This window comes from Merops nubicus, unplaced genomic scaffold (assembly GCF_000691845.1).
Source record: "Merops nubicus isolate BGI_N331 unplaced genomic scaffold, ASM69184v1 scaffold7948, whole genome shotgun sequence".
NCBI lineage: Eukaryota > Metazoa > Chordata > Aves > Coraciiformes > Meropidae > Merops > Merops nubicus.
The window spans coordinates 48,187-60,646 of record NW_008627671.1 but is presented as its reverse complement, the minus strand read 5'-3'; the positions used below and the strand labels follow the sequence as shown (position 1 = coordinate 60,646).

At 37.8% G+C, this 12,460-nt stretch overlaps 1 protein-coding gene across 1 annotated transcript in view; it reads left to right on the top strand.

Moving 5' to 3' along the window:
* Positions 1–348: 348 nt before the first annotated feature.
* Positions 349–12,460, top strand: part of PCGF5 (polycomb group ring finger 5) — a 26,366-nt gene continuing 14,254 nt past the window's right edge. The window contains exons 1-2 of the mRNA XM_008946397.1: positions 349–460; positions 11,624–11,720. Coding sequence (XP_008944645.1) covers positions 349–460; positions 11,624–11,720 — 209 coding nt within the window. The remainder of the gene's footprint in view (positions 461–11,623; positions 11,721–12,460) is intronic.

Here is a 12,460-nt window from a genome sequence, read left to right as displayed (position 1 = left end):
ACCTCGGCCGCCGAGCGCCGGGCGCGCAGCTGCTGTTACGTAAATCGCAGCCCGGGCGCCCCTGCTAAGTTTATGGCGACACTTGTCCTCCCGGGCATCCTCGCCGCGCTGCCGCCCTTACACGCCTCCCTCTTTCCACGTGTGTTACAGGTAGGAAGATGACTCGCCTGGCACAGGAGCAGGAGTTATGAGCCATGTCCCTGTGAGACCTCCGGAATTCAGAGCAGATGCCTGGAGAAGTCCAGCTGCACAGAGCAGCACCGCAGCTCGTGTGAACCGTGGGCATCGACGCTTATTAGACTTGCTCCCCTGACCCCGAGCACTCTGCCAGCATTTCTTACCCCACGAATGGCTACTCAGAGGAAGCACTTGGTGAAAGATTTCAATCCTCACATCACCTGCTATATCTGTAAAGGCTATCTCATCAAGCCAACTACAGTAACTGAGTGCCTCCATACTTGTAAGTAGTGCTTTGCAAAATATTCCCTCCTTCATACTTCCATTTAATACAATCTCTCAGCTGTTTTTTGCTTACTCTGAAGTGTTGTATGAAGTGTTATGCAGTTTTCAGTAGAGTTTCCTAGACTCTGGTCTGCTATCTGGGTCATCTTGAGGGCATGTCAACTCTGCTCAACACCTTGCAGAGGAAAGACTCCTCTGTTCTTTCCCCCAAGCTAGTGGTGTTTCTGCTGGCTCTTGCACCAAAGATGTATCGCTGTGGCCTGACTGATCACAAGTGGGATCACAAGGTTAGGTGTGGTAGTTCAATAATGTAACCATACTTTTGGAACTTAAGCCAGCGTACCTGTTGGCAGTGTGCATGATGGGTACATCAGTTTGGTCAGTACTGGCTGATACCCCTCTGTAATGTGTTCCACGGTACAATGCATAGGAATACTTGAAAGCTGGCAAAATACTTATTTAGGGAGTAGATCTCTGAGTGAAATTGACTCAGAAAAATTTATTCTGTTTGTCTTCTGCTTTTAATAATTCTAAAATGCTGGTGTGTATGAGTTATATTAAATCTATAAATGGTACTATCAAACTCAGTCATCTTACCACTGCAAGCTAAACTACTTACGTGCTTGATAATTTTTACATTTATTGCTGAATAGAAGATAGTTTGCTTGAGAATGTGGTGTCTTCCCAAGGAAAATTTCAATTCTTCTAAAAGAAGAGGGGAGTATATATTTGCTTGTAGATTTGTCAGTTTTAAACCCTGAATAAATATCAGTTAAAAGCCTTGTCTTTAGCATTTCCTTTCATTTCTGCACACTTTTGTTCTTGCAGTTGTCACTGTCTTCACTGTTACTTTTTACATTATGATGCTATGTTCTTTAGTATATCAAGCACATAAAGAGTTAAAACATATTCCTAGCTGTTGTTTGTAATGCAAAGTTATTGTTTACCATTATAATAATATTATTTCTAGTTTTAGTTTTTGAGAAAAAATAATGTTGAACTGACTTCTTCCAAGTCTAACATCAGCTAAGGATTACAATTTGTTTTGTGGTATTATTCTTCTGGTTTGGGTTACTTAATAAAGGAATTTAAGTTCAGGAGGAGAGAAGTTAAGTAGTGTCCTTTTAAGAACTTGAAATAAAACAGGAGGGAGAGAGTTATATTATCTATTGTTAAATTGTCTTTCCCTTTAAACAAAATGGGAAAATTCCAGCATTAGTTATGTTTTTATGATTGAAGTTTAATGAACAATAGTAACTTTTAAAAGGTTGGAGTGAGGAGAAAAAAGTTGCTTTAGAAATGAGCTCACATGTGAAGAAAAAGAAGTTTTCATTATGGTATCTTCCTGGTTAGATTTTTTATTTATTTACTTTCAGTCCCATTACAAAACAGTAATTGCAGAAGATTTTTTTTCTCAGCAGCATCTGTTTCTTTTGTTGACTTGTAGATCAGAACATATAGAGTTCTTCATTGAGACAACTCTGTTACTCCCTGGTTTCTAAATAACGTGCACGTGAATTTTACTGAGCTGCCATATAGTTGCACAGGTCTCCTCACAAAAAAGCTGCCATGTGTTTGGGTTGTGAAGTAGAGACACAGGGAAGAAAGTGGTGTTTCCTTAAAGCTTGGTTCCAAAATTTTAAGCTTACAGTGATGGAAAGGAAAATTAAAAACTGTAAGTGGTGATACGGAAATCTTACATCTGTAGAGGAAAAGTTGATCTGTATGTGGCAGAATTCAGGAAGATACTCTGAAAAATTATTTCACACTTTGTTTTTTATAAATTTTAAAACTTTTTTTCTTTAAGTACAGGTATGGTACTTCGATTATATCCTAATAATTACCACAAAATACAATTATTTTAACTGATCTTTGGTATTTGTCCTGTATTACTAATTGCTGTAATTCAAAACAATATTGCACAAATGATCAAAATCTGCAGATATTAATGGTTTAAGAAGCAGCATGAATCTGTTAGATACAGATAGTACAATGTATTACTCATAGACAAAATGAAAAGCACATGTTGACATAGATGCTCTCCAGTGATCATAGAGGAGCTAATGTGATCAGTACTAACCAAATCAGTGGTTAATTCACATCTTCTGTGTTGCTGAAAAATGTTAAGTAGTAAAGTTCTGCTCTGAGAAATATGTGTCTTTTCCAAAAACCTCATCAGAAACCTCTCATATTAAAAATGTTGCAATTGCCTGTGCCATTTACTGAGCAAGAGTGAGTGCAGCTTGGGCATCAGCAGTACAAACTTTACTATCTGTTTGGAACCAAATGCTTATATTACTGCAAAAGGATTAATTATTCTGTGAATTCAGTACTTCTTTTCTTTTTTGGCATTTGGAACAGAATGGTTTTGTGGACTGAGACCCTTTTTCCCAGTCTGCTAGACAGTTGTCAAGGATGTTTAAGAACGACTGGTTGAAGCAGGTTAAATGTGAGCTAAAGGGTATGTCCTATCATCTGTCTCCTGAGTCACTCCAACATGTGCTTACAAAACATGGAGAAGAAACTTTCCTCAGGAACAGTTTTTAGTGACCAAAAAAATACCAGACTGTTTACACAACTGTGAAAATTTTGATTGGAAGGGACTTCTGGAGGTTGTCTATGTCAACTTCATGCATGAGGCAGGTTAGCTGCCAACACTATACCACATTAAGCCATGGCTCAGTATAGCTCAGTTGTGAATTTCCAAGCTTGGAGTCTCCACAGGCTTTCTCAATAACCATTTGAGTGCCATGCTATTTACCTAGTGAAGAAGTGTTTTTCTGAATTTCCTGCCAAACTTGTGACCGTTGTTCCTTGTGATGCTGTTTGCCAGTACTAAGAAGAGCTGGGCTCTGTCACTCATGCAGCCACTATTCAAAGTAGGAGAAGAGTATTATGGGATCGTGTACTAACATCAACCATGATTCCCTTTTGGTAAATCAATATTGCCTATTCCTAATCAAATTTTTGCCCCTTGAGTGGTTGGAAATTGATTTCAAGGGACACGACATGCTCTGCCTTCTTTCCAGGGAGCTAAGAAAGACTGTTCAGCTACAGTTACCTGGGTCATCCTTCCCATCTTTCTTAAAGGTGGGCATGACACACTACTGTTTTCCAGTCATTGGGCACCTCCTGTAGGCATCAGTGGTGTTTTCATCTGGGTGAATTCTACCTGGCCTATAGATTTTAACACATCCACCTTTTCCCAGTAGGCCCTAACGTGCTGTTCTCTTGCTGCTAGTCATCCTTCCCAAATCATGCTGGCATGAAGTTTATGAAGTTAATGGGAGATTTTCCGTGTTTGCTTCCAGCAGTCATAGCATTTGATGTTCACAGTAACTAGCAGGGACTGATATGCAGACCAAAGTTGTTGCTAGATCTTGTGTACCTCACTGGGGATGCAGAAAGTAAAAGGCCACAGCTGCAGGAGGAGCAGACAGGACAGGTGACCCTGAACTGCCCAGTGATGCATTCCCTCCCATATACGCCATATTCAGTATGAAGCTGAGGGATCCTAAGGGTCAAGCTCTTTTCTTCAATGGCCAGCATCTGAGAAGGACTCTGTCCTTTCTGCCTTTGATCTGGATCTGTATGATCCTGAATCCAGTTCCAGAATCCAGCTCTTGAATCTGGTTTCTGAATGCTTCTGAGTCCTGTCTGGGACATCTCCATTGCCTGCCCACGGCATCACTGGTGACGGTGATATAATTGCCATCAAGAGGGTTGGATTTTATATTGATTTTTTAATTCATTTTTTTATTAAAATTATTATTTGTATTTATTTTATTTATATTTATATTAAAATTATATTTTTGTTATATTTATAGTCATTAAAGCTGTTTTAGTTCTCTAGCCCATAACTCTCTCACCCTTATTCCCTTTTTCCCCCGCTTTGGGAAGGGAGGGCGGTTAACAGAGAGCATCATTGTAGGCTTAGTGGACAGCTCTGATCCTAAATCTTGACAGGTGGTTAAGTGTTTTAAAGTTTTCTGTCCTGTTTTTATGCAGACGTTTTTCCTAGAAGTAAGTACTTTAATAGCAAATTTAAGCTAGCTAATGAAATGCTTCATTAAACATACCAGATGACTTGTTACATCTCTGTGCCATCACTGAGATGACTTCGATGTTTCACTAGCTGTGCACATTCTGTGCCTCTCCTTTGCTCACTGGATCAAAGAGTGATTAACTTTGAGAAAGGATGAGTTCTGAATTTATCCCACAGCTAACTGATTAAACTTTCTTTTGTAAAATATTTTATTTAAATTCAAAGCTTTAAGCGCCTTGTTAAAAAATAAACTAGGAAGATTATGGAACAATTAGGATAAGGAACAATATGTGTGTAGGTATGAATAAGATGACATACAATACAGTCCTGACACTTATATCAGTATTTCAGTATTTTTCAAATAAAAATTTCAAATTCTAGTTACAAAGAATTGGAAAGAATGTGTGAATGAGTTAACTTTGTATTGGAACACGTAGTGTTGTATATGTAGTGTGTTATGGTTGCCAGCTAATTAGCATATGTCACTCAAGTACTTTTATCAGCTGTAGTAAGTCATCTTATATATATGAGTTTTTTCTTGTGGCTCATCTCAAGTGTCATAGTGCAACCGTGAAATTCAGGTCCTCATTTCACTGGCCTGTGTAGCACATACCTCAAAATTCTGCAAACTATGTACGTTTTGGCTAATCTGCTTGCTTTTGCCCGTTTGCTATCACACGGTGACCCACAGTACAGCAAGTGAAACCATGTCACCTTGTTAATCTGTACTGGAAACATTTTGATTTGTTTTGTTTGTATTTCCCCTGAAATGAATTCAGTATATCTGTAATATAATTGTCTTTAAAGATTCCTTTTCTCCCTTCCCTTTTACCAATACATAGACCTCGTGCTGTTCTTTTAAGCTTCAAAGTGATAGGCTTTGAAAAATGTTCAGTGTTTTATATTGAGAATAACAATGATTATATGTATTATATCTAAAAATACTGGTAATGATCCTACTCCTACTAGGAGTATCTCATATCAGTTCATTATTCTTGAGTTCTAGAATTTGTGTGTTTTACATATAAATTTATGTAAACTTTTACACTGCTATGGGTCCATCACATTTTTGACAGGCAAATCCTCAGCACCATAGCTTTACATGAGAATAAGTTGAAGTTGTTTTAGATTACTACAGTATTGATTTACAATTTCAAGAGTTTTTTTATGATATAAGATGATTTTGTGATTTGAGCTGACTGCACAAAGACTTGATCCAGATCCCTGTTTGTTGGGGTAAAGAATACATCCATATAGGACTGACTTAAGAATCTTGGTTCCCTATGATGTTTTTTCTGTATATATTCTACCCAAAGACCTCTCCTACACTGGAGATTGAGCTTTTCATTAATCATTAGTCCCTTTCTTGAACCATGTATGGCTTCCAAGTGTGCCCTGTTCTCTCAAAAAAAGGTAGAGACCACATAAATATATCCAGATTGAGGAATTCAGTTCCTTTATACTATAAATATTTCTTCAAGTTATATTACTGTGTATTTGGGAGGGTTTGAGAAGTGAGAATTTTACTTCAAGTGAGTTAGTTATCCTGTGGCATAGAGTTCTTCTGAACAGCAGTAATTTCCAGTTTCTCGTAGGTGTAAGTGAAAGCCATAGCCCAGATAGGTCCTATCTGTCTTTAGTTTGGAAAACAAACAAAAAACCTAGTAAAGCCAAATTTAAAATATATTTACAAGAGAGACAAATGAGTCTTTCAAAGTTCTGAGATCAGTGTTATCACAGACTTTGAGAACTTCTCTGACATGAACAGAGCAGAGATCCCAAGAGCAAGTGAAGAGAGTTCAGTTATCTTCAGAGAATTTCAGACATAGGTTAAAAGACAGGGAGATGCTTTCTGAAGGAAGCTAGCACTAATTGCCTAGAGAAAAAAAGAAACCACTCTGGTATTGATACGAAGCCACTGGTAACCCTTTTGAAGAATTTTTGTGCTCATCTTTTTAGAGCCTTCACTGCTAAAAATTTCCAAAACATGAGTGTTTTGCCAATGACCAGGCCCAACAAAAATGATACCACCACCAGCAGGAAGATGAACCAATACACAGACTGTATTGTACACAAGAAGGACATTCGACGAATGATCGCTGGGGGTACAAACAAATCAATCAGCTGGTACATAATTGACACCACCCCCAATGATCTCACAAAGGACGTAACTCAGCCCACAACAGGTGGTACAGACAGAGACCCGAGGTTGCCCACAGTTGGCATGGGAAACAGCCAGACCAGCAAGCTAAGCACATAAGAGAAAGGTGCCCACGTGGCAACTCTCACCCGATCAGCCCGCATTCGCAAATGGCTAAACAGACCAGGGCCCAGCTCCAGGGAGAGTCAGGAGGTCTGCCCGGAACCAGGAAGCTCTGGGGAGTGCACTCCACAGACAGACACTCCTGACTCCCTGCAAGTGGTCCCAGCTTTTATCCCCAAGCAGACCCCTGACCTTTGTCAACTCACTGCGGGACCCCTGGGGCTCATTTCCCTTCTGGCTCTCCCTGCAGGGCCGGCCGCACCCTGGGGGGAAGCTCTAAGGCAAACTCACCCCCTCTGTATGAAGGGCTGTGGGAATCACCCATATGTCAACCTTAATTCAGGGCTCGGGGTTCAAACCCCAGCATTTCACATGAGAAGGTGAGGCGTTAGACTTATCAGTTCTGAAATTAATATTTACTAATACCTATTACATTTACACCATTTTTTTTTTTAATGCTTCATCCTTTAAAATTGGTGTCAGATTAGAAACACTGGCTTCATAGAGATGCCAGAGATCATGGACAGGAGGCGTACAACATAAAAATTGAAAGACCAATGCCTTTCTTGATTATTTGAGTTAGCAGAAGAGAAACTCCATTTCACTTGCAGTTCTCTAGTGAAAAAGGTTAACCCCTAAGCTCAGTTTCTGTGAGGTCAAATCAGAAAAGGTCCAGAGTAACCAAACCTTTATGTTACTTACCTCAGCAACTTTCAGCTCAATTTCCTTATGACCATAATTCACAACTATGTTAGACTTCACAGTTTCATCCTCATCACACTAGCTTCTCAGCCTCTTATCCCCACATGCTCCTTAAGTCTAGGTTCTCCAACTAATGGCATTTCTGAGATAGCAGATGATTCTTAACTTTGTGTTTCTTGTCAATATTATCACCACACTTTAAGAAAAGGTGTACCATCTGGTTGGACTTGATGATCTTAGAGGTCTTTTCCAACCTTAATGATTCTGTGATATCCACCTTCAGCACATTATAGATACCAGGATCATGAGATATCTGATACTGCAGTTGAAGAGCTCAATTGACAGTAGCATAGTTCACAGATTCCTTGAGAAGCTTGGGCAGAATATTATTATCTTCATTCTTAATCAAGTCATCCAAGAAGTGGTTATTCTATGACATTTGTTTCAGACTTTTGCTATATCTGTCAACAGATTTAATATGTTAATCCTATTTAGTCCTTTGGTTTACTTCATGCAGAAGTAGTATCTCCATATTTTATTGATTTGATGCTCTCTACTTCAATAATATAGAAGAATCATGCTCCAAAAATGTCCTGATCTTTTTATTTTTTATAAATAGACAGAAGACATCTTCTCCATTAATGAACTAGGAAGATATGATTTTCAGCAAGTTTAACTACTTTTATTCATGACAGTATTTCCTTCTCTAGACTGTCTTCTTTCTAAAAATCTCTGGGTTGCTTAAATAAATTTAAATGCCATTTAGCCACTATGCATGCATATGGTCTTCTGTTTGAAATATTTTCAGTTTTTTACAGTGATTACAAGGTGTATTACTGTCAGTTAAAAAGCCTTCTCTATCATGGTTTTGTGCCACATTGTCTTCTGTTTTGACTTTCCTGTCGTTTTTAGAGTAGGACATTTTTGTGGTTGGCTTATTTTTCACTTCTGAAGAAGAGCAAGGTAAATGAATGACATGATACAAGGATAGCCTATTTCAGAAAGAAAAGCTGAATTCCTCCTAACTTTCTCATGAACACTGTATCAGCTATACCTTTTTTTTTTTTTTATAACCTTCAGGACTACTGGTAGTATATATTACTGGAGTTTTGAAAATATAAGTATACAGTAATTCATTTGAACACAAGCAAGAACCTTTTCTGAGAATATTATATTCTGTTATTTGGCCAGATAACCAAATTTATCTGTACATTTGATTGGTCTTGCTGGCTGCTTGCAAGTAATTAAGGTCTGGACAGCTGTAGGGTTTCTATTTGTTCCTTAGTACATCTTTTTACAGAGCACTGTCTTATGGCAATGCCCATTCAAAAAGTTTAACTTTGGGAGAGCAGTGTTGCTTCTTCATCTGACTGAGACCCATATGTGACACTTGCTGAGCTCAGGGGACCACGAACACACCCTGTTGTCTATCTACAGGTGAGGGGGATTTTTGTTTATTACATGTTAGTATACAACACCACTTCCTCACCAGGGCTGTGTGTCTGAAATGAGGACACACTCTGTTACTTTTGAAAGTGCTGGAAGCTGTGCTTAGAATCAGGTTATTACTTTAAAGCAGAGGAGATTCATGACACCTTTTGGTGAGCGATGTCATCTTCTTATCTGTTTACTCTAAAATCTTATAAAACCAAAACCATTTTAAGGTAAACTGCAACTAAACAATAATAATTTTGACATCTAAAGCAAACAACACAGTTAAAAATACTTATAGTCAATGTAGGTAAAGTAATGGAAAAAAATCCTGCATCTATTTAATCTTGGCATAGCTAGTTGAAATCAGGAAGCTCTAACCCTTACCCAGCTAGTGCATTAATTTAAGAAAAGAGAAGGTGATGTTCTTGGAGAGGTGATTTTTAAAATGTTTTGCTGCTTGAGGCTCTTTCCTATTATACCCTTTCGTGTATGTGTCTGGGATTTGATTAGTGAAAGAACTGAACTATCCCTTCAGTTGCTCCTTGAGCTTCTTTGTATTTGAGGTGGGTGACAGAAAGAAGCGTAGCTCAGATAGCTACTGGAGCTAAGATAGCTGAGGAGCTACTGGTCAGCTAAAGAAAAGCACCTTGTGGTGTTTGGCCTTGGACTGAACATGTGCAGACACTACATCTTAAGAAAAACCTTGAGCTGAGAGTCTTCCTGTCCTTTCAGTTTCAAGGTTAACTTCTGTTATTTTCAGTTCTAGAGGAGATTTTCAGTCATGTTGAAGAGGAGAAATTATAGAAATCCTAACTACATGTATTTTAAAAGTGATTCAGACTGGTGCTTTAAGCATGTTCTTAAATGCGTTGTTGGACTGGCATGAGGGCTTCTACATGGGTGATGAAATTCCTTGTATTCTCTAAGTGTAGTAGCCAAATGTTTAGTTTTAGGAGCGTTGGTTATAGAAAGCATATAGAGAAGTGAAGGAATGTCGTAGGCGTAGTACAAGACATTTGCTGCTCTCTACTAGACTTCTTATGTTTTGATAATGTTAGGGAATGCGTGTGCAAAAAAACAAGTGTAGTTACTGACAAATTAACAAATTTACAAAAAATGAATTAATAAAATTTGAATTATCTGTGATATAAGAAGAGTTCTGTGATTACAGGTTCTTGCATCTGTGTGCCAGTGCTAAATACCTTACAACTTGAGGTTAAGAAACAATGAAGTTGTATTCTGAGGGCTGAATGGTGCACTCGTATCACCCCTATTCTCAGCTGTTTTGTAGTCCCCATGTGCAGAGGACAGCTCTGGGCCCCACTTACTGGGCCTGTTTGGCAGGACTCATGGGCTTCCTGAGCTCATTCTACCAGATCATCAGGAATTTGCTCTGCACCCAGCAAAGCTGAGCTGTTAAACTTGGGGAGAGCACCAAGAGCTGGCCAAAGAGCTCTGAAGTCTGTCCGTCAGCATTAAAGGGGAAAGTTCATTGTCATTTCAACCAAAGCTACAAACGTAACATCCTTGGGTTAATGTTATAAAGCTGTTGGAAAAGACATACATGGAAGTTTAATGTGTGTGCATTATCAGCATCAGCTGATTTGTAGTAACTCTTCTGGGCATACTAAGGCAAAGATAAATACAAGCTTTACTTGTGACATTTGTTAAAGGAATTTCAACATTCCTTAAAGATTGTCATATAATTAGGATTTACCAGCTAGTTGAGAGGTACTCTTAGTCCTTTGGGTAATTGATGAAAGACATTGGAGTGTTTTGGCAGAAAGTATATTGCAATTGCAGCAGTCCATTTGTTTTTTTCATTGCATTTACAGATGAATTTGCCATTCTCAGTATTTCAGTTTAGATGAAGTAATAATAAACAAGGGATACAGTTTACCTCCATCCAGAATGTTATAGCATGGTTACAAATAGCAGGCATATTTGTTCTCATCAGCTTGGCTTCCATTTCCTTATTAATGGCAATAAAATCTGCAGTCTGTAATTAATCATTTGGAAGCCACACTAGTGTAGCACCTCATTTAGTTTAATTTCAGTTTAGTGAATTTTACATTCACATTATTGTTGTTTTGGGTTTGTTTATATTTGCCATGGTCATGATCCTGATTTTTCATTATAAGAGTCAAGTAAATGTTTACTGTAAGTTCTGTCATTGCTTTTAAAGGTGCTGTGTCAAAAAGGAAACATAGCAACTTTGAACCTGTGTACAGTCACTGTGAACTTTTCCCTTACAGTAGGCATTTACAAGAGTTTTTTCAGTTGCCAGCAAGACCATTGGAAAGAAAACAATGTTTTCAAATCATGTTAAGTGCTGATCTGCTTTACTGCACTAGAGCTCCCCAGCATGTACTTTCTCAGAACCTGCTCTTTACATGTGCTACATGGTATGGGTTTGGCATTTTATGATGCTGAGAGAATGCCAAGTGGTAAAAATATTGCATACTTTAAAGCAGCACTTGTCTAACCTGTGCTGCTGAACTTGGTGTCTTGGCAGAGCAGAACGAGCTATGGCTTTGAGGAACAAGAAGTGGGTAAGATACATTGTAATTATTTGCTTTAAAATAATAATAATTTTTTTTATCTTAAATGCATGAAGTATTTAGCAGGTATCATTAGGTCCTGTTTATGCAGTATTATTTAGATCTTAGTCTAAGCTGGGTTTTTTTATTATTATTATTCTTTTTTTTGTGCTTCAGTTTGCAAGACTTGCATCGTTCAACACTTTGAAGACAGCAATGACTGTCCCAGGTGTGGCAACCAAGTGCATGAGACCAATCCACTAGAAATGTTAAGGTAAGGTGAAGTTGCACAACATTTGATGAAACAGAAAAACAATTATTATTTTTTTAAAAAAATCTTAATATTTTATCCCAGGAATTAGTTGTTTTTTTTCTAATTTGTATAATAAATATATCAACTGCTCTTGGCCATAGATTCTGTCAGTTTCTCATCTCCCAATAAACTGTAAATTGAGAGTTTTTTCCAATAGAATAAAAGGAAGAAAGATAATGGAAAAACACAGAAAGACTGGGTATATTGTCCAAACCAAAATAAGTGTTTTAATACCTCTATTAAACAAATAAATGAACCAGATACCAGATTATGAACCACATACCTTTATTCTTTACATGAAATTAAATTCTAAAGTTTCTTTTTTCAAATGATTTTGGGCATTCCAAACTACATGCAACTTTTTTGTTCATAGAGCAATGTAGAAAATTAATCGTACAAATAACTGAATGTTTTCCAGGGTGTAGATCTACCAATCTCAGTGGCTGTCTTTTTGTCAGGTTAATGAAAATACACTTGTGAAATAAATTTTTGACACTAAAAATACCCTTTCTTGAGAGTATACATTTTTTTTATATCACAATAACACATCTTTTTTAAAACAATTACTTTTCTTGAAGTTCTGGTTTCTCCTTTAGTTATGTTGGATGGCTAGCACCTTTGTTTCTGCTAGTACAGAGAAATTAAGAAGTGGCATCATAAGTGGAAGAACTTAATGTCTTCCTAAAATTCCTAAGACTCCG